Source organism: Cuculus canorus, chromosome 7 (genome assembly GCF_017976375.1).
Source record: "Cuculus canorus isolate bCucCan1 chromosome 7, bCucCan1.pri, whole genome shotgun sequence".
Classification (NCBI taxonomy): Eukaryota; Metazoa; Chordata; class Aves; order Cuculiformes; family Cuculidae; genus Cuculus; species Cuculus canorus.
The window spans coordinates 5,456,252-5,483,351 of NC_071407.1; the positions used below are offsets into that span (position 1 = coordinate 5,456,252).

The window sequence follows — 27,100 nt, forward strand, 5'->3', positions numbered from 1 at the left end:
ACTACAGGAGGCATTATTGATAGCTCAGGGAGGGTAAGTTATTTCATAACAGAATTTGAAGGTAATCTGAATGTGAAAATGAGATTTTCCTCTTCACTGCCTGCAGTACAAATACAAAGAAGCCTTCCTGAGAGACAGAGGCCGCCAGATTGGATTCCTCAGTGCAAATGATGATCCAAAAATCAGGCACGTCCTCAGAGTGGGGAAACTCCAGAGTGACAATGAATACAGGAGTGGATATGCCCAAAACAGGGCAGAGTTCCACAGTCACCTCAACCAGCCAGGATTCCTCCATGCTAAGAGAAGCCAGTGGCTCGCAAGCAATATTAACTACAGGCAGCCTTTGCACCAATACACTTGCGATCCTGAGCAGCTAAATGTGAAGCATGCAAAGGAGGCCTACAAGCTGCAGAGTGATGTAAGTATAGCTGAGTGACACTGTCCTTTGAGGTGCTAGGAGCTGTCTGTAGCAATGTGCTTCACAGACCTTACTTATCCACAAATGCCATTCTTGAAAGTACCAGAGCGCGTTTCCTGAAAATGAGAAGTTATTTTATTATTGACCCTGTTGCTCTTTACGTGCCCTCTCTTGAGTACCCAGGGCATGGGGTTTGATTAGAGCCAAACAAAATAATACACATTGCTGTGTTTCATTCTCTCAGGTAAAATACAAGGCTGACTTGAACTGGCTCAGAGGCCTTGGCTGGACTCCCCCGGGTTCTCACAAAGTTGAAATGGCAAGAAGGGCTGCTGAGTTGGCGTACATTCGGGAAATGGGATTGCAAGGCGCTTCTGCTCAGTGTGGACCTGGAGTTGTAAGTAGAGTAAACTGTTCTTCTCACAAATCTCAATAGCTCTGCTCTTGAGAAGGCAGGCCGGCACACGTCCTTTTTAATGCTTTTGAATGCTCCCTGGAGACTGCAGTTCTCCCCATTTTTTGAATAGAATATATATATACTTCCTTCATGAAGCTTTGCGGCACTCTGTACATCTTAATTTGAAGGAACCTCTCAAGATAATTCAGTGTTTTTATGGCTGAGGAATTCCTGTAGGAACTAGGACGCGCCACAGGATAGGATTTACTTATACTATGGGATGTGTTTCCCTTAACGTGCAGATGTTGTCAGACCTCCAAGTGTCCTGGTACCTCCACGGAGAGCAGAAGTAGAGGTGAAAGAGGCTCCCTCTACAACTCCCTTTCTCTTTTCCTAATTTTAGCAAGACACATCTGTGTTGCCATGTAATTTCCACTGGCAACTGTATTGACAGCAATGTGTGTTGTGGGAGGCTCCACAAAACTGCGGGAAGCTTTTTGCGGAGCGGGAATGCTCCAGCCTCCTGCATCTCTGTCCAGCCCAAGATGCAAGAAATTACAAGCTAGGATCTTCCAGGTTTTCCTTCTCCCTACCTCCACAGGGAGGACACCTGATCTGCAGTGTCCCAGTACAAGAGAGCAAAAGTCCATGCGGGGACTTTGTAGACTCTACACTTAAGAAGCATTAAGTTACAATAAAAGAGAAGCTCTGCACTTTAAATATTTGTTTCATTTAAGTTTTAGCTTTGGCAACAAGTCAAATAATAAGTGAGCACAAGAGAATCGGGACTTATCCATGATTTACTTTTCCATCTGAAACGTTATTGAAGAAATAAATTGTAACTGTGGTTGAGGGGTGCAGGCAATGGGGATGACAGGCAATATCTTCTTCAGTCCTGTGTATGATCATGATCTGATAGTCTTAGGGATATCTACAAGTGTCAAATCCACCTGGAATTTGGATGTTTGCTAGTTTGCTCTTTAGGGCCAAAATTAGAAATCAGGACTTGAGCACATCCCATCCTTTGATATGTGTAGTATCTAATTTCCATGAATGGCTTCATGTTGCGCAAGTTTCCATTGTAGAGATTTTCTCGGTGCAGAACAGTAATTCAGATTTTGCTCATTTGTTTGCCAGCTGAGGTAACTTTTAATACACAAATGTTTCTATAGAATAATTGTTAAAGCCTTCTGTCCAGTGGCTGTCCTCACAATTTAGTTGGGTTTGATTTAACAGGACCAATTGGAAATGGAAGGATCTCAGCAGGCCACAGTCAACCCTGATGCTTCCGAAATTCTGCAAGTCAAGAGAAGAAAAATGTATCAGAAGTAAACAGAAACATGATGTAATACAAATAGATTTTCATCTTGTCCTTCACAAATCCTGTAGCTTTTCCAGTTTTCTGGGAAGAACAGTAGATGATGTCTAAGAACATTTTGGTTTTAAAAGCAACCTAAACATTGTAATTTGTAACATCTTTCTATTTTTGCGTGGATACTTTATCATTGTATGTATTACAGAATGATATTTATTTAAAGCTGTAAATGAAATTAGTACCAGGTGACTGGCAGGCTCAGCTTTGTACTATAGATCAATGAACCTGATTGGTAGAATATCAAATAATTTGTAATGAATAAATCAGATTAATCTTATTCCATACTTGTAATCTTTGGAGATTTTTGTGTTCTTGGATTGTTGGCAGCACTGACCTAAGAGAATGCGAAAGTGTGGTTCAGGTGGATTAAGAGATAAATGAGGTAAAGGCCAGTGAAAGCAAAGTTATCATTGACTAACTAAGGGCACGTCTTTTAGCAGGCATTAGAGAATTCGTTCTTGATTAACAGAATGTATTCAGATCACAATCAGTTCTTCAGTCTTTTTCAAATCTTCCAAAGCAAAAAAAATCTTAATGAATAATCATAATGCAGAATTTTCAGGGCTTGCAAATCAAAATTGGAAACATGAGCAACTGTGGCTCTGATTGATTTGAGGGAGAACTGGAGTGGTTTTACTTTCTGATCTGTTTTGCCTGCAAAACGTGGGCTTATTTCAAAGCCCCAAACAGGAAAATTGTCACTCTCTTGAGTACCCAGGGCATGGGGTTTGATTAGAGCCAAACAAAATAATACACACTGCTGCGTTTCATTCTCTCAGGTAAAATACAAGGCTGACTTGAACTGGCTCAGAGGCAGTTCCGAGGTTATTTTCAAGATGCTGATGAAGAATACTCGATGTAGGCTGAGAGAAAATATCTATAAACATTTTTGGTGGAAGAGGAGGCATTTGGGAAAATGGAAAAAGAGTAAATATCTCAAGCTTACCCTTTGTCCTTCCAAAGCTGACTCCTAATGAAGTGACCTTGATTCGGATCGAATTTTGGATTTAATCCAACTGAGAAATGCCGTCACCTGAGTGTAAACTCCTGGCTTGTTCTTCAACCCGCATCCATCACCCCAACTCACAACGCCATATATATAGTAGGAGCCGTTTTCCACACACGTTAGTGGCCCTCCAGAGTCTCCCTGATGAGAAAAAGCACGCATGTTCAAAACATGAAGCAAAATGCTAACCAAAATAAGAATGCCCCTCTCGTCATAAGGCTTTGAAGCTGTAGTGATGTTTACTTGCTATTGGATGTACCATCAGATGCTGCTCAGTTCCTGAGTCAGCTTGCAATTCTGAAACCAGGTCAATTTATACCAGACTATTTGGATGTAATTTTGTGTCTATTCGAGTCTGCAACACTTATCTGACAAGGTCACATGAAATTTCCCAGGCATGAAAGTTCCAGGCATTAGGAGCTTGAGCTCAGAAAGATAAAGGTGTGATCCTTGGCATAAATGAAAACATTTGGTCTCTCCTGTACTCCTCAAAATAACTTTATTCAGAGCTGGTTGGTCTCATTTTTTGTTTTATTGGTGATTTCTGTTATGAAGGACATTGCAGTGTTAACTTACACCTCAGGAAACATTGCTCACACTCTACCTTATCTTACAACATTATAAATACAAACTTGCTTCACTTTTGTGCTAGCTGTAACGAAAAGAAATATCAGTCTTGACTTTCCCTGCAAGTTTTAGCTCTGATAGTGAAAATTCGGTTAGAATTGGTGCTCATGGCAGAAGGCATAATAAAACAGAGAGAAAAAAGGCAGCTTTTCAAGTTATTATGACAAACTGCCTCAGAAGTCCAACTTTCCAGGCTGGTCTCTAGCCCCCATAGATTTGCCTGTGGCTGCCAGTAACAACATTAGCTCTAGGGAATATACATCTCAAACTGCAATGAAGAAATGCGATGGCTGTTGAAATACACTCATGGCAGGAACAGATACGTATGCAGCACCCTGCCAAAGCTATTACTCTGCACAACCTGACTATTTCCACAAAATATTAGAGTTCAAATACAGAAAAAGCAACAGACCTGACATGAATCTGCTCTGGGTCTCTGAAGATTTCCTGCACAAAACATGCTTTCACCCAATATGCGGTCATATGCTCTGGGTGCATTGCATTTCTTCTGCGAAATCAGCTTGACGTTGGCATCTAATAGCCGATGGGATTGTTCGTCTACAGGATATACACAAAAAAACCCAGAGTTACCTTCTTCCCAACCCTGTTAATATGTGGTCTTTATTCAAAATACAAGCTTGCACGCCATTTGAATGGGAAGGGGGAAGAGCAGGCGGGATGCATGGGAAGAAACAATGTCTCTCTGAAATGATAAGGGTTAGAGTTGGAGGCTGGAAGCTTCATTAGGGACACCAAGTTGTTGCCCAAGTAAAAGCGAAGTCAGGCATTCAGACTTTGGCTCCAATGACCTCTACCCATGTAATACTGCTTTTCAAAGTTGCTGATTATGTGCAGCTCCCACGGGTCCCAGTGGGACTTGGAGCTGCTCAGCACTTCTCAGACTGGTGCCATTAGATGTTTTAACACGCAAGCTAATGAAACAGATGAAAACTGAAAATCATGCAATATTTAAGAGCAATGATTAATTACAGTGAATCTTAAAGACATAACTTGACATCTAAAGGCAATAGCCAGAGTTTCAAAGAGCTACATCTGTAGATAATTAAAGGTGGTTTATAAGTTTGGTTCTGCTTGAGTTTCAGGAAATATTCCATTTCTGCAGTGATTTCCTGAAATGCTAATAATAGCTCTGCTCAAAGAAGGAACCGTCTAGTTTGAACACGTACAGGGTACTCGATAGTCTTTGTTGGGGGAAAAAAAAAATCCCCGTACCCCTTTTAAGAGAGACTTTTTATTTGGCACTTTTAAAAAATGTCCATTAAATTCTGTTGGTGCATTCTGATCAAATGAACGCGCTTGTCTCTTGTGGACTTCAATGAGAGTTACATCAGAAGGGAGAATTTGGTCCTATGTATCATATCAGGCTGTATCAGTCACAAAGCACTAGGACACCTACTGCAGCCTCAGTGACACATTTTCCTTCTGCTGCTTTACAGCAACACATCAATCAGAACATGAGAAAATGCATTTTTCAGAAAATTGCCATTATCTTTTTTTAAGCCTAGTAATTTCTCCCCTTAGGATTTACTGTGGGCAAGAAAGGTTTTGGATGGAGCTGGTTGAATTTGAAAAGCTTTGGATATTTTATTCTTCAGTGCATCTGAAGATCCAGATGCTGCTTCTGAAAAGCTTTATCTGACCCAATGAGCTGGAAAACCATGTGAATGTTCCCATCTTTCTCGGTCCTGTCTTGAAACACAAAAACTATACAATGGTGTCTCTCTTGATACCTTCTTACTTCTATTGAGATGAAACCGTGACGCGGTGTGTCAGATGGCAAGCAAAAACAAATGAGTCAGGGATATTTTTTTCAGAACTCTGAACGTTTCGGTCGGTCTAGCAGTTGGAGATTTCTGCTAATGAGTAATTTCCATGGTAGGATTTAGCTGTCCTTATTTTTGAACTCCATGTCTTGGTTTCACTAAGTGCCAGGTCCAAGTTTGGGTCTGGCAAACACTACTGAACATACCATCCCATCTTGCCATGGAAGTACCCACCAAAATCCAGCTAGCCCAGAAATACCTGTCTCTGTCGTGCCCCATCCAGAAATGAAACAGTCAGTCCCGACAGGAAAGGCAAAGTCAGGCAGACATGCTGTTTTCACATACTTTGTTTCCACTGCACAGTGGCCATGAACAGGCTTCAATTTGAGTAGTGCTAGAAAGACGGGAAAGAACAACAAAAAGTACACGTAGATAATTTTAATCCCTAACGATCATCACCAGTCTGTGACCCAACCCTCTCCAAAGCTGTATAGACCTGATGTGCTGCTTGCTCTGCGTGCTGGATCTGTCACCATTTTTTTGCTCACCCCCCACCGGTGACTTTGTCTGCCCATCACAATGCACACCCCAATGATTCAAAGAAGTCTAAGCCACGATTTGGTCTAATCATTTCCAGGATGTATTCTCAATGGGAATTTTGCACTGGCTTTAGTCAGAAACAAGTGTTTCAAACAATTGAGGCTGGAGGTGAGCCACATGAATATTCAATAAAAAGGTTTTACCAATATCATTGTGCGGGACACCATCCCTCTCTCTGTATTTGTGATGTACGATGATCTTCTCCACATCAAATATTTGCTCTTGACGTTCTTTTTTCTTGAGGTCTTGCTTTCCAAGGGCTACTTGGAGATCTTCTTCTGGATGTCTGCAAAAGAAAAAAAAGAAGTAAATTACACGCAGACATTATCTCTCAGTGGTGCTGGAAACCTGCACCTTTAGTATCTGGAAGTCAAGATATTGCTTTCCCTTGTAGAGCATGGCCAGAAGACTTCCTAACGCTATTACAGGAAGGCTAAGTCAGGGAAGTGGTGTTGTTGGACCATAAATGTCCTCTTAACTTGTTGCAGTCATGAAATAAAATGATTTACAGGTGCATGAATGCTCTTTTCTTTGCATTCTGGGGCAGAGCAGCAGTGTGCACATAGTCTGTTAGTATGGCTGTGATGATGAGTGGTGACTCCATGGCTCCACGTATTTGCTTGCCATTGTCCGGGTGTACTTAAAATCATCTGCGCTGGAATGATCTCCGGAGTGTAATTTACTAATTTCTAAGAACAGTGGATTCCAGCTTGTTCAACAAAAATGTTGAAGGAAGTGTCATACTCTAACTAGCTGGCACATAAGCAATTGAAAGCAAAAAACATATTTTGGCTGTTCTGGAGATCTTAATTATGATGCAATATGTGACATTGCTTATGGTATCCCAATATCCCCTGAGGTTTCACTGGAAGTTTCAGTGAGGTTTCTTTCATACACTGCAAAAAATTTGTCACATTCCTCCTCTTTTCCTCTCACACAACCATTTTAGCTCATTTCAGGTAAGTGGAGAGTAAGTTTAATTTGTTGTTTCAGCAAGGATCTATTTTAAGTATATGTATATTTTCATGCATGTGTTCCTTTTTTCACGTATATGTTTTCCTTTCAATTTGATTTGAATTGCAAATAGTTTGGATTCCAAACTGTGTTTAATAAGGCCTGATTTTCACGTTTGTCTATCCTAGGCACAGGACATGCACCTACTCGATGCAGTGCGCAGCAGTAAGAACCCAACACGCTTTGATTAGCACTCCACCACAGAAATGTTTTGTCCTTCTTGGAGTCCGTGTCTGCAGAGATGCCATCCAGGGGTGTTTGCCAGCTGTAGTCTTAGCTCCACCATAGATCCTCTTGAGTGTCCTTTGAATTTCTGGTTGTCCACATGTTTTAAACATTTCAGTTGATCCAGATGGGTCTGTTGGGCTGTCTGTTGGCCATGGGCTCTCTTCAGCTGTGTAATGCGGAGATAATATCAAACTGGAGAAATTAATTAACAGGGGGTTACCTGCTGCTCTTGACCACCTACACTCTGCCAAACCTCACTTCTAGTTCTTTACCTGTTCCTGAGCAGGGTGAAATGTCACAGAAGTCCCATTCCACTTTGTGATTTTTTCTGATGTAGCACCAGGGTTTCTCATCCTCATCGGGATTCCTGAAGGCAATAGTTGAGAGCATCAGCCAGCAGAAGTTGGGAAATCTCCACAAAAACAATGAAGGAGTTGAGGATGCTTAGGGGAGCAGCCTCATGCTCCTATGTGAAAGCCAGACTTCCAAAGATACTCTTCTATAAGTTCTGACAAAGAAGATGCCTGAGACAATGGATTGAGGCTTCTGCCATCCTACAATCCTCATGCCTATCTTAACCCTAAGGAAAGTGAGGGACTGATTCAGGGACATGAGGGCTGCTTCTGGAAGCCTCACATTGGTGCAGTGATTTAAGGAATGCACCTCTAATGTCCTTATATTTTATAGACAGGCAGTGTCTGGGAAGATATGAGATCTTAACACCATCAGTTTGCCAAATTCATGAGCAGTGTGTCCTCAGTGCTTCCTTTGATACAGACCCCTACAGCTGCTTCTTCAGAATATTACCTGCAAAAGTTATGTTCACCGATGCCATAAGAGTCAGCGTCCTCCATAAAGGCATTAATAGGGTAGTCCAAGAGCTTGTGGGAATTCCAATGCAGGCAGGTCTTTCCGTTTGCTGCTTGGTTTACTTTTCCTCTGTACATCCAGGATGCCTCTTCATAACAGTCATCCAGTCCTGTAGGAAGACAACACTGATATGAAAATGACTTCTGCGTTGTTTTTTGTCCAAAGTGATTTCTTTTCCTTCCCTTCCTTGCCCCACAAGCATTTTATGGAGGATCAAAAGGACCTACTGGGAAGCATAGTGATATCCCTTATCCTACACAGGCCAGAAGTGAGAGTAGTGTCCCAACATCTGTCCAGCTTGAAACTTATTTGACTTCAAATGCCTGAAACCTCTCTGCACGGTAAAGACCTGGCAGATGAGAGGTGTTTTAACGCCAATGCAGAATCTCTTCATCAGTGGCCTGATGGCAAGAAATGGTATTGATGGGATTAGACAGAAGTGGGCATAGAGCTGCTATCGTGCCAGGGCAATGGATGTGCCAAAACGAAGGCATGGAGGAAAAGTCACCTGTAATGTGGAGCACACATGTGGAGTTTGGAGTGTAATCAACCTTTAAAAGAGAAAGAATCAAATCCTTTTCCTTGGAAACAGGTGTGCGGCGTGGTGCCCATGTTGGTGCTGCAGAGGCAGAAGGTTCTCTTTGCAGGCTGAGCTGATCCCATGCCCTTGGCCACCCAACCGCGTGTCAATGGCTGGACTCCAGCCTGGGGAATCACCACTGACCGGACTTGAATTTTCACTACATCAGCTTTTGGGTGTTTAAGGAAAGCCCACTGTTCCTTCACCACGGGACACGTGAAACCCTTAGGAAACGTGCTCTCTTATTATACACCAGTGGGACCTTGCTGAAGGACACGTCGAAAACATCAGTATGGGAACTGTTTTGATGAGCCCTTTGCTGGTGGTGGCTGCAGAAATCAACATCTTCCTCCAATGCTTTCCCCAAGGAAGCTGCTGCCCTGGGTGCAATCAGGTACTTGATGCAATGATGGCACCAACCATTCCGACCGCAGGCTGAAGGCAGCTCTTGGGTGTCTGGAGGCTCTGCCCCTTCCCTCTCCCCTGGAGCTGTTACATACCAATCTCGCAGAATCTCCCTTTGAAACGTTCAGGGCACTTGCAGGTGAATTTCGATCTGATTCTGTGCCGTATGCAGACACCTCCATTTTTGCATGGGTTTGGTCTGCATGGTGAAGATGCTGTCAAAGGGGAAAACACAGAACAGCCTTCTCACTCTGCTGAACACTATACAAGCACTCGCATGGCCGAGAGAAACTGGGGAGAGCTCTCACTAAGACTATTGGCTTCAAGTTCTTATGAACTCTTGAAAACACTTATCACCAGGGTTATCTCAACAGTGAGTGAACCCTCACCCTGTAAATCAAGCAGGACTTGTCACTGACCAGCCCCACAGCTGGGAGCCTTAGCAGACTCAGGGTGGGTGACCAGGGCAGGACAATCCTCTGCAGTGGGCTGTGTGTGATCTCCCACAGCCGATGGTCTGGTTAGGCGCTCTTGCTGTGCCATCTCCACCACAATTGACTGAGAGACCCGATATGTGGGAGCCTTTTCCGAGGGGGCTGTGCTCACCTTGCTGGCAGTCAGGGGGTTTGTAGGGATGATTGCAGCTGCACTGAAAATAAGGTGGGGTTAACGAAATCAGGCAGTCTGCCCCGTGGCACCTCTTCTCCAGACACCTGTTCTTCACTGGAAAAGAGAAACGTGAGATCAGTGTCTGTGTGTGCACAAGAACCATACACTTGCAGGGATCATGGGAAGACCTGTTTTCTCCCAACACCCTGAGGAAACTTTCTTCTGGCTGCTGTGGATGTGGGATTTCCTTTCTTCTTCACAGTATCTGGGGCAAAAATCTGCAGGGCCAACGAACAGCTCACCACTGCCCACCTACCAGGGACAGAGGAACTACTTGTTGCACATCTCAAGTCTATTTTACTGGATTTCTCTTTAGAGGTACTGGTCTGGGTGAGGGTTAAGTGTGAGACCTATAGAATCATACTCATTAAGGTTGGAAAAGACATCTAAGATCATCCAGTCCAACTGTCAGCCCAACACCACCATGTCTACTAAACCATGTCCCAAAGTGCCATGGACACACACATTTTGAACCCCTCCAGGGATGTAGTCTCCACCACTTCCCTGGGCAGCCTCTTCCAATGCTTCACCACTCTTTCAGTAAAGAAATTTTCTTTCACACCCACATCTAAACCTCCTCTGTCCCAACTTGAGGCCATTTCCTCTCATCCTATCCTTTGTTACTTGGGAAAACCTGAAGTGGTTGGCTGTCAAAACCCTCACCCCAGCAAAGAGTGGGTTTATAAATCCCTGTGTTTGCTCCCATTGATAGAGCTGTAACAGTAACATTAGTTGCCTAAATAAGGAGTGTAAATTAGCAATTACCTTTCTCACACGTAGTCCCAGTATACGGATTGGGGCAGAGACAGCTGAACTCACTTCCTCTGTTTTCACACCTACCGTTGTTCTTGCAGGGGTTGGGGGAGCATGGGTCTGCTGAGGTAAGGACAGAGATCTTTTAGATTTACTTTCAATATCTCCACCTCCATCACCTACTTTTTCTTCCTGAATTTTCTTGCTGCAGAAGGCTTCCTTCCTGGCCACAGCATCCTCTGTAACAGGAGTCGCGTTTCATAGAGAATCATAGAATCCCTTGGCTGGAAAGGACCTTTGAGATCATGAAGCCCACTGTACCCGTGCACTGCTTTTACTCACCAGCTCAGCAGCTGCAGGAGCAGCTATGTACTGCTGCAGAGATTCTTGCAAGCTGCAACAGCTCACAGCTTCGAATTTGGAGCACCTCAGCTCCCTTTGCTGTGTCTATGATGCAGCCGTAATGGGGCAAAGTCCCTTCCTTTGCTCAGGGCCAGGTTTACCTCTACGACAGGGGCAGAGCCAGCGCTGGCCCTGGGCATTTGCCTCCATGCACTGAGCGTATAGAGCTCTGGATTTCGCATTGCCTTGGTAGCAACGTGGCACTAAATCTCGCCTGGAAAAGCCCCCTACTACCTTTATGCTGTATAATACCCCTGGGTGGCTACTGCTGCAAGGGAGCGGGCAACTGGTGGCACCATTTGAGTGCTGTTTCTTACACTATGCTCAACCCATCCACTCCACTCCAGGCTACCAGAGGCAATTGGTGATGTGGGCAGCATTACAACAGCTCTGCTTTCTTTGTAACCCAGGGAACATTATAGGCAACTTCTCCGTCTCTCCTTTGTGTTCCCTGAGCAATCTCAAGGATCCGTTCCTGCTCTCCATGAGTTTGGCAAAACAGAAAAAGAAAAGAAAAAAAAAACAAACAAACCTGCAACAAAGGGGGAAAAAAAGAAAAAAAAATAGGAAATCTGCTCTACATTTGTTTCCCAGCATAAATACAGATCATAAATCCCATGAAAACAGCAATTACATCTTACAGTGTCTATAGACAAATAAGCCTGTGCTTTTTTTGTAGTAGCAATCAGAAATGTTCTGCATGATCAGAATCCATCCTGTGAAACCCGGAGATAAAACACAGGCTCCGTACAAGAGAAATACAAAGGAGAACACTGCAAACAATCCTCCTAACTCATTCCTTTGATGCAGGCATTTCGAGAGCAGGCTGGCAGCGGAGGCCTGCCACACTCACATCACAAGCACAGGGTTGGGATTTTACCCCTTCCTCGCCTCCCTGCCCACCCTTCAGAGGTACCTTTTCTGGTATCACTGTAGCCAAAAAACGCCTCAAACCAATCAGGGTCCTCCAAGGACTGGTGCTGGTGGAAGGGGTCCTGCTCCAGTTGAGTGTACTCATCGTAGTACTCGTAGTCACCAGCCTCATCTGCAGGGAGGGGTGAGAAGAAGGTGGAAGAACAGAGGAACTAAAACTGCTAGAAAGAGAGAAGGTACGAAAGAATTTATTCCCTGGAATGGACAATTCTTTTCTCCCTGAGCACATTTGAGATGTCAGTGGATCCAGAGCCTAAATCATAGTGAGGATCAAAGGTGCTGTTCAGCCCTTCCCTGGTGTGAACAGTGCTCATCCAACATCCATCACGGCCACCACCACGCTCCACCGGCCCCGGCTCTGCCCTCGCTGCTGCTCCAAGTGGGTGCTGGGGCCTCGGTTGCTCAACTGGTTCCTGCGGTGACAGCAGGGACACGGCAGAAGGGACACGGGCAGGGGGCTCTGCAGGCATGGGTATAAGCCTCCCACGCAGCACCTCAGCCAGGGGAGGGCTGATGGCTGTTACCAGCACCACTGGAAAAGGAGGTTTAGATTCCTACAACAAGAAGTGGTTCTCTGTCCAGCTGCTTTTGTCACCAGCATCACCACTGCTGTAGCATGAGGGAAGACCTTCACCGGATACCTGTTGTCCTTGGGGACACAGAAACCCATTTTGAGGGAAATCAGAGAGGACTCAGGGCCCACCTGCACACCTATGCCGTTCCCTATCCACAAAACCCCTTTTGAGATGCAAGATCCTGGCACAGCAAACGCATGCTGAAAAGCCCATCCGTGCCTCAGCTGAGCTTGCAGCCTCCCAGGAGCCAGCATCCTCCACAGGAGCCCGGCATCCGCGGGACCTGCAGCTTTGCCATTTCAGGAGGTTGGTTGATTAAACTGGGCTGGCAGCTCCTTGCGCAGGTACGGCTGCTGCCAACAGAACCCACTTCGGTTTCAAAGACAAGCTATGGTAATGAGCAAAGCTAAGCTACGTACAGAGACATTTTAAAAGCTCTCCCCTAGGGCTGGACCGATGGCCCCATGGATAATGCTCTGCCTTGAACTGATTATCGACTGCATTATCTTAGTTTTCTCTCCTCATTCATTCTCTTGCAGCCTTTATCTTTATTCTTTCTTTGCTTCTGGAAAAAGAAAAAAAAAAAAAAGGAAATCCACTTTTGTACAATGGGTGTTTTATATTTCATATTAAAATAGAACCGTCTTTTTTTCTTCATTTTTTTCCTACATGCCAACTCTCATTTCTCACCATAAAAAAAAAAAAAGGAAGAGGAAAGTTTCACCTCATTTATTGCTATGTCAAGTCAAGACTCCTTTACCTCAGCTCATTATTTCCACAGGAGCTGAGTCTCGACAGCGTGCAAGTGTTGCAGAAGTGTGGGCCTTGCTGAGGAACAGAAGGATCTCACTGGAAGATAAGGACATTGTCTACAGTGAACGAAATTAAATTTAATGTGATGTAGTTAAGAAAGGAAAACAAAAAGAGGGTTTTGCCTGAAATGCAGCCCAGAATCTCACTTTGTTGGAGAGGAGATTTTGCAAGCAGACTCGAGTTTGAGGGAATTGTCTGAAGGAGTCTGATTTTGTTTCCCCTGCTTATTTTCAAAATCTTAGTGGGGAATGTTGGCTTTTATTCCACAGAAGCTTTGAAGAAGTATTCTGTGGGATGAGGTAGCCTTTTGTATGGAAAAGAGATACCTGTTAAAAGTTATGAAGGATGAAGAGGGGAGTTACGTCTGCCAAAAGCGGATTGCAAACACACCCAGTGTGTTTTACAGAGGCTGGCGAAGACTCTCTTGAGTTGACAGAGGAAAAACAAGTGCTCCAAGTGAGCACAAAGAGCTAAGCCACTGTAGAAGCATCTACCATGATTTTGAAACCAAGTGCTCAGTGCAAGTATGGTGCTAAGAAATGACAATACCGCCACTTCAAGTTGTTACATCGGCATAATTTCTTGGCAATGGATCAAATCATTTATCATACTTAAGAAATTATTTGTTAACCCATTATGGACTATATTAAATGCATTTCTGTGGTAAAACCCACGATGGCCACGATGCGATTCGCGTTTTGCTGGATGCCTGTTTCTGGTGGCTCTGCGAGGTGGAGGAGCACGATGTCCTCTTTGGGGTGACAGGGCAGATGGTCCCCAAGCAGCTATGGGATGGCCTGGCACCTGGCAGCCCTCAAGGACGACACTTCTCCAGGGCTGGAGTCAAGTGGGCAGCACTAACCAACCCCTTCCTGGTCTGGCAATTACAATTAAATTAAACTTTATTACCAAGCCGTGGAGTTAAGGGGACACACGGAAAGGGCTCAGAAAACATAAACAAATCCTTTCAGGTACTCTCGCCCTCAGTGGGAGTCAGGAAGCTGAGTGGCCCGGTCAGGAGACCAGTTGATGTGATGTGAGAGTGAAACTGATCTGAGAAATTACCCTGTGCTCTCCATCACCATCAAACTGTGGAACAGAAATTGCTTCTATGGGTCACATGAGTGATGTTTCCCATCTCCCAGCTACTCCATGTCCTTCCCAGCCACGCGAAACAGTGAAAAACAAAAAGTAGAAAACCCTGACTTGGGTACATGACATCAAACTAAATAAAAGATGTCTTCTGATTTATCATTGCTTCGACACTAAATAACTGTTTGGCTTCCACATCTCTTATTTAAGAAGTGCTCCCATTCCATTTTTTTAATTATTCATAATGAACCATAGGTTTAGTAAAGCAAAAACAACACTTTTTTTTATCTGAGCACATAATTAACGCACAAAGTCTGATACACTGGTTGATTTAAACATATTACTAAATCAGAGTGTTCATTCTTTTTAAGTGCTGGAAAACCTTAACATGCTTAAAAAAAAAGAAGTGATCTGACATTTGTCACTGAAATGTGACTATTACATGAAATTAGATTAGACATCCTGCATGCAAATTTTCAAAGAATAACTTTCCTCTGTGTAGTACAAAAAAGTCCCCCCATAATTGATAGGCAGAGATTGACTTTTAAAGCTTCAAATCAGCTTTGAGGTCTGGGTGATCTTTTAAACTGCTCAAGCTTTCATCTGCAGTTTTTCACGTTGCCAAGAGCTGTCAATCAAGTGATGGATTTCTGATCAATATCCCCTTGTTCGTTAGCTTACACGGGCTCTCTGTTACGGAGAGAACTGATATCCCAACGCTGGCGCTCACACTGTTTTCAAAACCTTCGCTGGATCAAGTCACGACTAATGTTCCGAGTGGCAAAGTGATGCATTAGGATGCCATCGAGTGACCTGAATTGCGAGGTAACTTTGTCGGACTGCAGTTGTCAAGATGAGTGATGTGCAAAGTTAAAGCCTATTGCCAACACGCATCAAGGGTGCCAGAAAGTACCCAGCGTTTATTCAGGCTCTGTGAACCTCTAGGGATCGACTAAAATATGGCCTAATTTAAGCAGGATGAGTTTTCCTGCCACCTTTCTAAATACTTTTTGTCTCCAGCTCTGAGAATAATGAAGTGTTATTTTTATGAGGCTGAAATCCTGACTGTGTTTTAAATAACGAGATGTCTCCCGTTTACTTCTGCAGAGACGAGACCTCACATTATTTCCTCCCTTCCACGCAGGCTGGGAGTATCTGTGGCTTCAGAAAGAAATTGCTAAAGAAGTGAGAGCAGCAAGGCTTTCAAATAGCTTTGTGGCTGTTACTTAAAAGCACTTCTGCAGTGCCTTTTCCTCAGAGGGATGGGAGCTGGGTGAAGGCGCCTGATGGCAGCTGAAGGAGTGGGGACTCACGGGAAGATGGGGAGTAGGAGATTGCAGGGACGGTGGAGGGGCAGAGAGATAAGGACCATAAAGCACAGGGAGAGGGAATCAATGAAGAAACTGTGAAAGCTCCACCACTGAAAAGCAAATCAGCCGGTTTGCACAAGGCTGGTGCGTAAAGCTCGCAGCCAGGTGCACAGCTCCGGTCAAATACTTGCAGAAGGTGAATACTGAGCTCAGATGTACAAATGATTTGGAAATTTGTTTTCTGTGCACATTGTGTTAGATGAGCAATGCTGATCTGGGGAAAGAAGCAGTGCTGTATGAGCTACAAGGGTGCTGGTCCTGCAGGTTTGACCTGGAAGCCAAAGCACCACTGGAATGAACAGGAATGAAGCTGAATAATGAGTATATAGTAAAAGCCACTTTTTTTTTTTTTCTCTAGAAAAAGAAGTAAAATTAATTTAATACTTCATTGACTATAGATTATAAACTCAGATCTAAACACAGATTTCAAAGTGGAGCAGAGCTTACCCGGAAACTACTAAACTTAGCAATAAAACCATAATCCTCTACATGGACCAAGTAGTCTGCAAAAGGATGTAAAAATCCTCACACAATACCTACAGATCCTCACACAACATTCATCACAGCTTTTCTCTTATCAGCATCTTAATGCTATCCAGCTTTCAATGATTTTTACTTGAATGAACTTGCAAACACTTTCTGAACCACCTTGCGCTTTAGACAAAACCTTGCAGAAATAAGTTCCACAGTGAGATGTATGCTGCGAGGAATAGCTAACCTTCATTTATTTAACCTTCAGTTTGCATGCATAGATAGACTCTCTGCTTATCCTTCTGCAAGGTTTGCAACCCAGCACCATGACTTCTCCTCCAGCCCATGACCCACGGTGTTATCCATGGATCCTCCAAGCTGTGTTGAGCACAACAGATCACAGACTGGCAGAAAAGTCCTGGCTTGGAACAGAGCTGCGAGTTGCAAGTGAGGTCTGGGAGTACCCCATGATCAACAGCAAATTGGTACCACTGCTCTGCCTCTGTTTTGGGCTGCAGTGTACCAGACATACTCCTGGCTGGGACCCGATGCAACCAACACCAACAAAGAGCACATGTGGATATCTGAAAGTGCCCACCGTATGCCTTACCCTAAGTCAAACAGACTTCCTACATGATCACATGCTTTGTTTTAAGCTCAGCAAAACCGTGCATGAAGTTATTAAAACTCAGCATTGGGCTCTTGCAAAGGCTCCTGATGGACCAGGTCACCAACCTCTCAGTTTTGTACGCAGAAGTTAAAATGAAGGAATGGAAAGCACTTACCATCCTGCAGGTCCGTCAGCCGGGATAAATGGGAAGCCTGCATGAGGTAAAAAAGGGTAGACAGTTAGTTTCTGAAATCAAAAGCCATCCCTGAGCTTGGTTTACAGCAGAAAGTTTCCCAGCACTGGACATCCAGATAAGCTCATTACCCACTTTGGTGCTATTTAGTTTGGATTTTAAGAGTTCTTTCAAAACACCATCAAAATATCTTAAAAATCCCACTGCTCCCATCAACCAGAGTAGGAGCTCTGGCTTTTCTGAGCATCCAGCCCAAGCCACAAGGCTGGCGTGCTTTGGGAAAAAAAAACTGTCCTGAATGAGTTAAATTGCCTTTTTTTCTTATTAAGTGATGACACACTGACTATTTGTCTGACTTCTCTGAGATACAGACAGAGGCCATGGTCCAGACGACTTCCAAAACTGAAGGCTGGGATGAGCTCGGGTGGAGCGGAGTGGAGGTTTGGCAGAGCAGCACAGCCCGAGAGCCTATGTCTGCTGCAGCGGGTGGGATCGGGACCTCCAAGCTGGAAGGCTGTCAGCCACCTTGGGATTGAGGACAACATTTCTGGCACTTCCTGTAAGGAAATGCCATGTGTCTGACCTCTGATGTGGGGCTCCAGCCTTTCCTATTGGCTCCTGATCAAGGGCAAGCAACAAAAGGGAACAGAAGAAGAAGAAGGAAAACAGCTCTCAGCCTTTGAGGAGTGTGAGTGAGGCTTGTCTGAAGGGAGATGCAGTGACTCCACACTGGGACAAATCCCCCGCATGAAGATTTCAGCTCGCTTTCCCTCTTGCTCTAAATCCCAGCTACAGACAGAACTACCTGCCTGTGATGAGAATATGTGTGCTAACAGCAGGTGTAAAGAAAGAGATTTGGAATTGCTATTCTTCATCCCTCACACAATTTGTCATAAGGAAACATATTTCCAAACAATTTAATACATACAATAAAGACAGTAATCACTCACAGACAATTATTATGTCCATCTACGTGTTGCTACAGACACAATTAACTGTAAATACACTCGCTGTTTAGTTGTGCGTTACATATAGAAACTATATATAGAAGAAAGACATTCTCAGCTAACACTGCTTGCGACTATGAACAAATGAATCAGAAGCAATGAATAAGAAACAGGACAAAAAAGCTCGGAATTCACATTTATGAATATTATCTGGAATATATAAATGAGTTTTTGCTTCAGGCACGTTTGCGTCCCTCTTGTGTTTGAGCCAGGCAGAACAGACACTCCAGCGCTCCCTTTCCCGCTGACTTTAATGAGTGCGATGTCCCCTGAACTGCTCAGAGGAGCCCCTTTCCAGGTGCACTTGAGTGAGCCACACACATACATAACTAAATCCTTTGCAGCTGGAAGGACAGACGCTCCCACAATTGCCCCTCCTGAAGGAGTGCAGAGATGATGGTAAATGAGAAGGCTGTAAAAGCTCTGCCCTTGGTGTGTATATTTCTCGAGTGCAGGTAGAGGGTTCGTTAGATCCTTTGCCAGACCCCATTGGAGACTATAGAAAGAAAAGGTCTAATCGCTCCATTTACAATTAATGGTACCATTCATCCATAAATGCAGACCAAAACAAACCCTGCAAAGTGTACACTTTTCCTTTGGAGGGATAGATGAAACAAAGAACAAGAAAGAAGCAACGGGAGCAGGGTGAAGCGAGAAATGTTTAATTTCCCTCCCCAGCTCTCCACAGTGCCCCGTTGTGCTCTTTGTGAGGTTGGAAAGGATTTGGGGGCAGAAGGGTTTGGCTTCATTGAGGTTGCTAAACCTTCCCTGCGCTCAAGGTGGCTTTTGGCACCACGCAGGAATGCCAGAAGGTTTCAGCCCAGGCTGAATGGGGTGTGGGACATGACTGCATAGTGCTCTTCTGTGCCTCAGTTTCCCCCAGCTGTAAAGCAGAGATGATGGTTTCACAATGCCCAGTGGATGCCTCACACATCAAGAAAAGAAGAAAAATGAGAGACTTGGCACTTCTCTACTCTACTTTCTTCTCCAGGTTACCCACCTACCCTCCTGTCCAAGCACTCCTACATGGGCAGAGCTGCCTGCAAAAGAGCAGATACTCTAAACTTTTTGCAATAAACTGGTACCCCAGGAAATGTGAAGGTTTCCAGTAACATCCTTCAGAGCAGGCAGTGCCTTGTGGTCTGGGGTGGCCCAGTCCCAAATTATGATTCCTGGTTTTGGACTAAAGCCTCTATCCGCTCCCACAGTACAAACGTTACTGGGAACACAAGCCCGAGAGAACCAGCACAGAGAGTCCGAGAGTTAAACCCAATCCTTACTATAAGGCTCTTGTCCTGAAGCTTTCCCCCCTCGTGCATCTGTCACAAGCTGCTGCAGCAGAGCCACAGGGGACAAAACCCCAGGCAAAGTGGTGACTTTTCTCCTCTCTCCTGAGGTCCTCTAGACCATGCATCAGCCCGCACTGGTTGGAAGCATTCTCACCCCTGCTAGCCGGCACAGGGCTAAATTTTAGCCCTTTGGCTCCCTGCACCAAGCTTTCTGTGGTGGTCTGCAGAGGAGGGAGAAGAACTTGGCTCCTTCCCTCCTGCTTGCTTGAGTTCACCCTTTCCTCTGTGCCACGATACGGGTTGGGGGAAGAGGGTTGGAGGATGCAGGTTGAGGATGAGGGATGGAGGATGCGCAATGTGGGATGCGGGTTAGGGGATGCGGGATGGAGAATGTGTGATGTGGGATGCAGGTTGGGAGATGAGGGATAGAGGATGTGCGATGTGGGATGCAGGTTGGGGGATGACGGATGGAGGATGAGGGATGTGGGATGCAGGTTGGGGGATGACGGATGGAGGATGCGCGATGTGAGATGCAGTTTGGGGGATGAGGGATGGAGGATGAGGGATGCAGGTTGGGAGATGAGGGAGGGAGGATGCGTGATGTGAGATGCAGTTTGGGGGATGAGGGATGGAGGATGAGGGATGCAGGTTGGGAGATGAGGGAGGGAGGATGCACAATGTGGGATGCAGGTTGGGAGATGAGGGATGGAGGATGTGTGATGTGGGATGCAGGTTGGGGGATGACGGATGGAGGATGCGCGATGTGGGATGCAGGTTGGGAGATGAGGGATGGAGGATGCGCGATGTGGGATGCAGGTTGGGGGATGAGGGACGGAGGGTGCACGATGTGGGATGCAGGTTGGGGGATGGAGGACGCAGGCTGGGGGATGCAAAGGGGCCTGTAGGAGAGAGGTGCACAGCAAAGGGGCTGCAAGGTGGGGGGTCCAGGAGGAGGATGCAGGCAGGGGCAGTGAAGGCAGAGCCTCCCGCCTGCCGTGCCGTATTGCTCATGGCCAGCAGAGGAGGATCTTGTCCTTCCTACGAGGTGCAACACTGAGCCCAGCCAGGAGCAGAATTCAAACAATAGGAGGAGGAGGGTGAGAGAAAAAATTAGGCTGCGGGGCTGGTTTCACCAGTCTCCTCTCTGCAGCTCGACACCGATACTTTGTGTGCTCTCTCAAGAGGGAATAAAATCGCTGGATCCTGTTTGTAGCAGGTCCGCAGAGACGGGGAACGAAGCTGGAAGAATTTGCAGAGAGCAATTTTAAACTTCACTACTTTAGGCTCATAAAAAAGGAACCCTGAAAAAAAGAAAATCCAGGAGAGACATTTTATATGGGTACCAGTGCATTGTGTAGTGTGCAGTTGACTACATTGTGGGAAAAACGCTGAATTTCAAAGTATTCTGATTCCACCTGACCTTTGTTGTCATCATCATCTTCATGATTAGCACTTCACCAAAGCTCTTCCTCTAAAGAGCCATCAAAACTGAGATAATTAGGCTTCGGACCAAGGTTAAACACTGCACGTACACAATACTCTTCACTTTTCCATTTCAAGAAAAAGAGACTGACAAAATGTAATAGGTTTCAAAGAGTAATACCAGAAGTGTGAGCTTTCCTGGTCTCAGGACAGAATCCTACAGCTCTTTCTCAGAAAAAAATGTCCAGTTAATCTCTGGCAATTCTTTCTGAATAAGGCCAAGAAGATTTGACCCCAAATCTGAGGGAAATTATTTACAGCTGCCAAGGGCATTCTGCAGTTGAACTGTTAAGTGTATCTTGGGTACATTTGCTACCCCTTATTACAATCAAAATGAATAATTAAAACACAAACTCAGGTGGAAAAATAAACAGCACAAAGGTGACAGCCCAGGGTGAGGCTGTGAATTTACATGTGTGCAAAGCAGAGGTAATTCCAAAAGAAAAAAAGGGTGTAGCTACTCCAGCTAGCTTAACAGATGAGCAGAGGGATGGAAACTACTTCTGTACATACACACACACCTGACAACAAAGCACTACAGGAGTTCAGATATTGAACTGCACCAATAGGAATTGGCCTATTCACTTAATTGTACCCAGTTGTGCAAATTCTCCTGCAACTTGCTGCGAAGTGGCCTCTATGATGGCAAACAACATTACTCCTTTTATTTGTTAACCTGTGCAGTCGCAGCTTCTGCAGCTGAGAAGGAGATGGGGATGAACTGGAAAACAAGGATGGATGTTTGATCCACTTCCATCCATGACTGACATAAGGCACAAAGGAGCCATGAGGGCAGACACAACTACTGCCTTTTCGCAGTGAACCCCTTGATCCTGCTGACAGCTCTCAGTGGGAACCTTTGTCTGGGCTTCTCGCCAGAGGAGGAGGGAATCAACAGTTCTGATGCTCTTACAATCGGCCAGATTTTTTTTCCTGCAACCATCTTGGATAGTGACAGTCTTTGAACTTCAAGGGAAAGTGGCTTTTCCAGCAATGACATTGTATTTCTTAGCCAAGGCCATGGTTGCAGTATAATGAAAGCAGGGTACATTATCATCTGGAGCACACATGCAACACATGTTGTAGTTTTAGCCTGGGAAACCATTCTCTGAAAGGATTCCACCAAAACCTCAGAGTTCTTTACCTCTCTGCTAGCAAGACTGCTCCTGCTTCCACACTGAACTGCAACATGTGCCTCAGAATCATAAAACTGTTTGGTTGGAAAAAACCTTTGAGGTCATTAAGTCCAACCGTACCTGTCCACTACTACACCAGATCCCAGAACACCTCATCTATTTGTTTTCTAAATACATTCAGGAATGGTACCTTGAGCACTTCTCCTGGCAACCTCTGCCAGTGCCCAAGAACCCTCTCAGGGAAGAAACTTTTCCTAATATTCAGTCTAAACCTCCCCAGGCACAACTTGAGGACATTTCTTCTCATCCTATCACTTGTTACTTGTGAGAAGAGATGAACACCCACCTCACTACAGCCTGCCTTCAGGTAGTTGCAGACAGCAATACGATCTCTCTTCAGCCTCCTTTTCTCCACGCTAAATAACTCCACTGTGCTCAGCTGCTCCTCATAAGACTTGTAAGTAAATTACATGTTCCTTATCACCTGTTCCGAGGGTAACCAGAGACATTTGCGTTTAAAGTCTTTATTTGGCTGATTATTCAGCTGTGAACCTCGCTCATGTTTGCACCTGGTACAAAACCCAGAGGAGGCCTGGAAAAAAAAGCAACAGCACTCAGAGATACTGCTGCAACCACCTTGGTTCTTTGCATAGGAGTTACCCGCTCTTGTTTTCCGAGAGATCAAAGTTTCCGAGTTAATCTTTGCACCATAAGAGTTGGCCTGGTAGCAGCTGGCTGTTTTTAAAGTTGCTCATTGGTGGATGAGGTGTGGAAAATGAGGTCAGCCTTGGATACCACCGCAAGGGGAAGCTACAAAATCCATTTGGTGGGGGCTACAGAAGGCAGCCTTGTCACGTTAACACGAGTCCGCGGCGCTATCAAATGCTTTTGCAGCCAGTGCCGGCAGTACAGGTTATACCACTAGACTTAAAGCTTATGCGAAGTCATTAAGTCCCTTTAGTTACACGGGATATCAACCTGCATGCTTCAGGGCATAAGCTGATTGCCTTGGGGGGTCAGCGAGGAGCGCTTCCCTCTCCAAGAGCCGTGGTGCACAATTAGCTGGGGGCGCTCCCAAGGCTTTGTTGCTTTCCTGCTGCATCAGGCAAATTTAGGCGAGTGCTGCAGAAGGGCATTACATCTGATGGGCCAGAAATCGAGACGGGCTTGACAGCGTTCCCTTCTCTTTGCGGTGAGCGGTTTGCAACACAATAAAGCATAAAGTCCTCACGTGAGTGGTGCAGCACTGGAGAGAGGGTGAGGGGAGCAGAAGTGGGAGTTTAGTACAGAAATAGATCTGTCGGTGAGGAGGAAAAGATGTCAGACAAAATTCACTTTGGGATACCCTAAAATGTTGGTCTCCAAGCACCTGAGGTAAGGAAAGACCCATCCTGCTGGTGGGAGCTTCCTTTCTGCTGTGGGCCAGCTAGCAGATAGGCACCAATGATAAGTTTTCTCTGCAATTGTTTGATCTTAATGTGCAGCAGAGCTCTTTGGATTTATTTTTGGCAAAGTGCAGAATACTTAACAATACAGCATCTTATGGCAGGCACATTTCTACTACAGTATCTTGCTGAGCAAAAGCATATTGATTTCTCTAAAAGTTCCTGTTCATACAATGCTGATGCACGTAGCAGTGAGGACCCACTGCAATTAAAAGAGAAAAAAACCTTTACAACTCATTCTGAGAAGAGCTGTCATGTCTAAGGACAATCTTTGGTGCAGCTGTATCCTATATGCTAAAAAAAAGGACTAGATTTTGTTCTCTCTTGCACCCATCATGAGCTTACTGCCTTTTATGCAAGTACTTTGGATCTATGCAGGTGAAATCAGTTCCTCTTCATGTAATATAAAAGGAGCAAATGGAAATTGTTGCCCTATGTTCCTGCTCCAAACCTGCCAGATCCATGAATGCCGGAATGTTTTCCTGTTCTCTTTTGACAAATTTAATACGAGCTACTGCCTAAATCTACACCTGACTTTGCTGTATAGCACTGATAACATTTATTAATTAGATTGCTACTTATAAAAACTCCTAAAATGAGATTTGAATAAAAATGAGAATGATGAAGATAGTTCTAGGAAAATGAAAACAGGAATTCAAGTTTTTTTTTCCATGGTTTTGGTAAAGTGAAAAGTCTATTCTTTTCTCTTTCAAACTATTTCAGTGTAACTTTTTCTTTGGAACAAATCATTAAGGCAAAATTGTCCTCTTGTAACACGTTTGTCATGCGATGGTCACATCATGGCGACTCATTCTGCTCTTTTTTTTCTGGGATCCATGCCAAGTGCTAAGCCAGAAAACCTTGTTATATTAATTATGAAGAAAAAACATGTTTTATTAAAAACTAGCCTGCTGAATATTCTGTCGTGCTGCTTTTCAGTGACAGCAGAATTGCTTTTGCATTTTAGCAATGTTAATGAATTTTCAGGGGTGGGGGGTGACATACACTACATTTTCCACAACGATATTTAGAGAAAAGTCAGATTAAGATTGTCAAAGCCTATGAAACAATCTAACATTTAGGACTAGCACATTGTCTGAGACTGTACCTATATTTTCCTCACTGAGTCTGAATCAACACAACCAGTTCATTATGAAGTTATTTATATCAGGTTGGGTTCCCACAATAGCTGTAGAACTGGTGTTGAGCTACCCTAGAACCGACCCCCTCAGTAAGGTCCCACATGTACTGGTGGAGCAAGTGTGCCATATCTACTGCTGTCAGCGAACAGAAAAACCCGATGATACACTAATTAATTAATACCCTATTGTGTTCCAAAAAAAAATCACTGATTGCAAATTCACCAAGCTCTTCAAAAAGGTCCATAACCCATTAAGAACCCCTCACTATATGTTTTTTCCTGAAGGACTCAGTTTAAACAAGTTAACATCTGAAATGTTCAGTGTGTTTCAGTATATATGAATCTGCACACATAGGAACTGACATTAAGAATGAAGAGGTTTGGAAGAACCTCACCTTCCTTCATAAGAAAATTTACTTGATTGCAGCACTTGAAGGAACAAAAGAAATGTTTTTAAAACTGACTGTTAACTTTGCTTCGGTTCCAAATCATTATTTCGGTCTTCTTTAAAGAGGAGATTAATAGATTTGGGAAATTATATCAAGTTCTGCCGGAGCAGGGCTCTGGTCATCTTTACTGTACGCAATATTTTGCCATTAACTTTCATTCCACGTTAGCAGCAAGGATAATTTTCCCATGCCAAATATATGGCGTAGGTAAATTTTACCTTTGATGAAAGAGTTTGCAAGACTGCCAAGTCAGCGCATACCCCTGAGCTGTTTATTCTGATATCCAGTCCCTTCAATGGGAAGACGAGCAACCCATGCTGCAGCCCAGGGGTTTGGAGCATGGCTTAGAACACAGGGCTGGGGGAGCGGGTGCACTCCCCACCAAACACAGCCAGATCAGTCGCTCCTTGTCACTGTCAATATCTGCTCAAAAAAACCCCCCATGGGATTTCCCTCTTACACAGTCTTAACTTGGGTGTCTACACTGTATTGCATGGTGGATATTCGGCTAAATGCTCCAGCTTCCCAGGAAGGGCTCAGCAAGGAGCAGAGCTAGCATGCAGCAAGAAAAATAATATAAACCCATACTCACCCACAAATGTGTGTTCTGTAGGAGAATGACCAGTGGAAGAACTTGGAGGGTCAAAGCACAGTTAACCATCCTTACACCGCTTGATCTTTCTTGAACTTCACTTTTTCTTGTTGCCTATGATTTTTCAGACCAGACACAACCATTCGAGGGTGAGCTAATTCAGTGCAAATAATTAACTGTGCTTCAAATATGGTTTAATGTTCAACAGACTGCCCTGATCAAATAAGTGCATCCTGTCCAAATAATCACTGCATTGACCACTTGGAAATGTTTCAGATCAGTAAGTATCAAAGATGTCTCTATGAGGATAGTCTGAGAGAGGTGGGCTTGTTCAGCCTGGAGAAGAGAAGGCTACCGGGAGACCTTCATAGCAGCCTCCCAAGTACTGAAAGGGGCTACAGGAAAGCTGGGGCAGAGCTCTTCTTTGTGGAGTATAGTGATAGGACGAGGGGAAATGGTTTTACGCAGAAAGAGGGGAGATTTAGATTAGATATTCAGAAGAAATTCTTCACTGTGTGGGTGGGGAGGCACAGGCACAAGTTGCCTAGAGACATCATGGACGCCCCAGCCCTGGAGGTGTTTGAGGCCAGGTTGGATGAGCCTTGAAGCAACCGGATCCAGTGGAAGGTGTCCTTGCAGAAGGGTTGGAACTGGATGATCTTTAACGTCCTTTCCAACCCAAACCATTCTATGATTCTATGAGTCTATGGGAATGGTGTAATTTAACAGTGAATAAAAGTATAATCCTTGTATTAGAAATATTTTTCAACTATTACTGTCAATTGAAGAAAAGGATGAAGCAGACTGACTTCTCTCTCTTTCATCTTAAAAAACGGTGAGATCTAGTTATAGAATATAAGAATTTTAAAACCATGAAAGTCTGCATTTTATTATTTTCTAAATTTCAAATATCAGAATTTGTGTTCTTAAGCATTTATCTTCGAATGCGAGAACCTGGAATCCTTTTTTTTTAAATAAAAATTGCAATTCTTAAGTAACCCTCAGTCTCCAGAAGTTGACAGTAGCAACAAGAGGAAATCAAAATATTATTGCAGAAATAAGCAACATTTTACTGCAGAAATGCTGACAAACTTTTGCTGATGAGATATTGTTTGTGCTATGAAAACAAGTGAAAAGACATATTCTTTCTCCCAGATAGTTTAGAGCCTGAGTAGGAAGAAGGAAGAGGGTGACAGACGTACAATGTTCTCACATCATAGCCCAAATTCACAAGGAGGTCTCAGGCAATGTGTTTTCTCAACAGTTATAGAACAGTTAAGTAGGATAGTGCTGAGCACATTACACAATTCCAAGAAGAAAATGAATATAGTTGTCTGCTCAGAAGGACCTGAATAGCATACAGTCACTGATGTG

At 44.3% G+C, this 27,100-nt stretch overlaps 2 protein-coding genes across 4 annotated transcripts in view; one reads left to right on the plus strand and one right to left on the minus strand.

Annotated features, from left to right (window-relative positions):
* NRAP (nebulin related anchoring protein) overlaps window positions 1–3,063 on the plus strand; it is a 53,091-nt gene extending 50,028 nt beyond the window's left edge. The window contains exons 39-41 of one of the 2 annotated variants that reach the window (XM_054071881.1): window positions 107–418; window positions 663–815; window positions 2,052–3,063. In XM_054071881.1, the coding sequence (XP_053927856.1) occupies window positions 107–418; window positions 663–815; window positions 2,052–2,147 (561 nt within the window). In that variant the 3' untranslated portion in view covers window positions 2,148–3,063. The remainder of the gene's footprint in view (window positions 1–106; window positions 419–662; window positions 816–2,051) is intronic. The other variant, XM_009570577.2, reaches the window with a different exon arrangement.
* Window positions 842–25,883, minus strand: HABP2 (hyaluronan binding protein 2). 2 transcript variants are annotated; one of them, XM_054071883.1, is made up of 14 exons: window positions 25,727–25,883; window positions 17,168–17,204; window positions 12,045–12,173; window positions 10,739–10,846; window positions 9,911–10,027; window positions 9,400–9,519; window positions 8,257–8,428; window positions 7,722–7,816; window positions 7,369–7,615; window positions 6,351–6,493; window positions 5,867–6,001; window positions 4,236–4,381; window positions 3,137–3,337; window positions 842–2,111 (listed from the first exon to the last, which is right to left on the minus strand). In XM_054071883.1, the coding sequence occupies exons 1-13, from the start codon at window positions 25,793–25,795 to the stop codon at window positions 3,161–3,163; spliced, it is 1,695 nt and encodes a 564-aa protein (XP_053927858.1). In that variant the 5' UTR covers window positions 25,796–25,883; the 3' UTR covers window positions 842–2,111; window positions 3,137–3,160. The 2 variants fall into 2 exon arrangements, with proteins under 2 accessions (XP_053927858.1, XP_053927857.1); XM_054071882.1 differs by having other exon boundaries at window positions 843–2,111; window positions 10,739–10,849.
* Window positions 25,884–27,100: the final 1,217 nt, after the last annotated feature.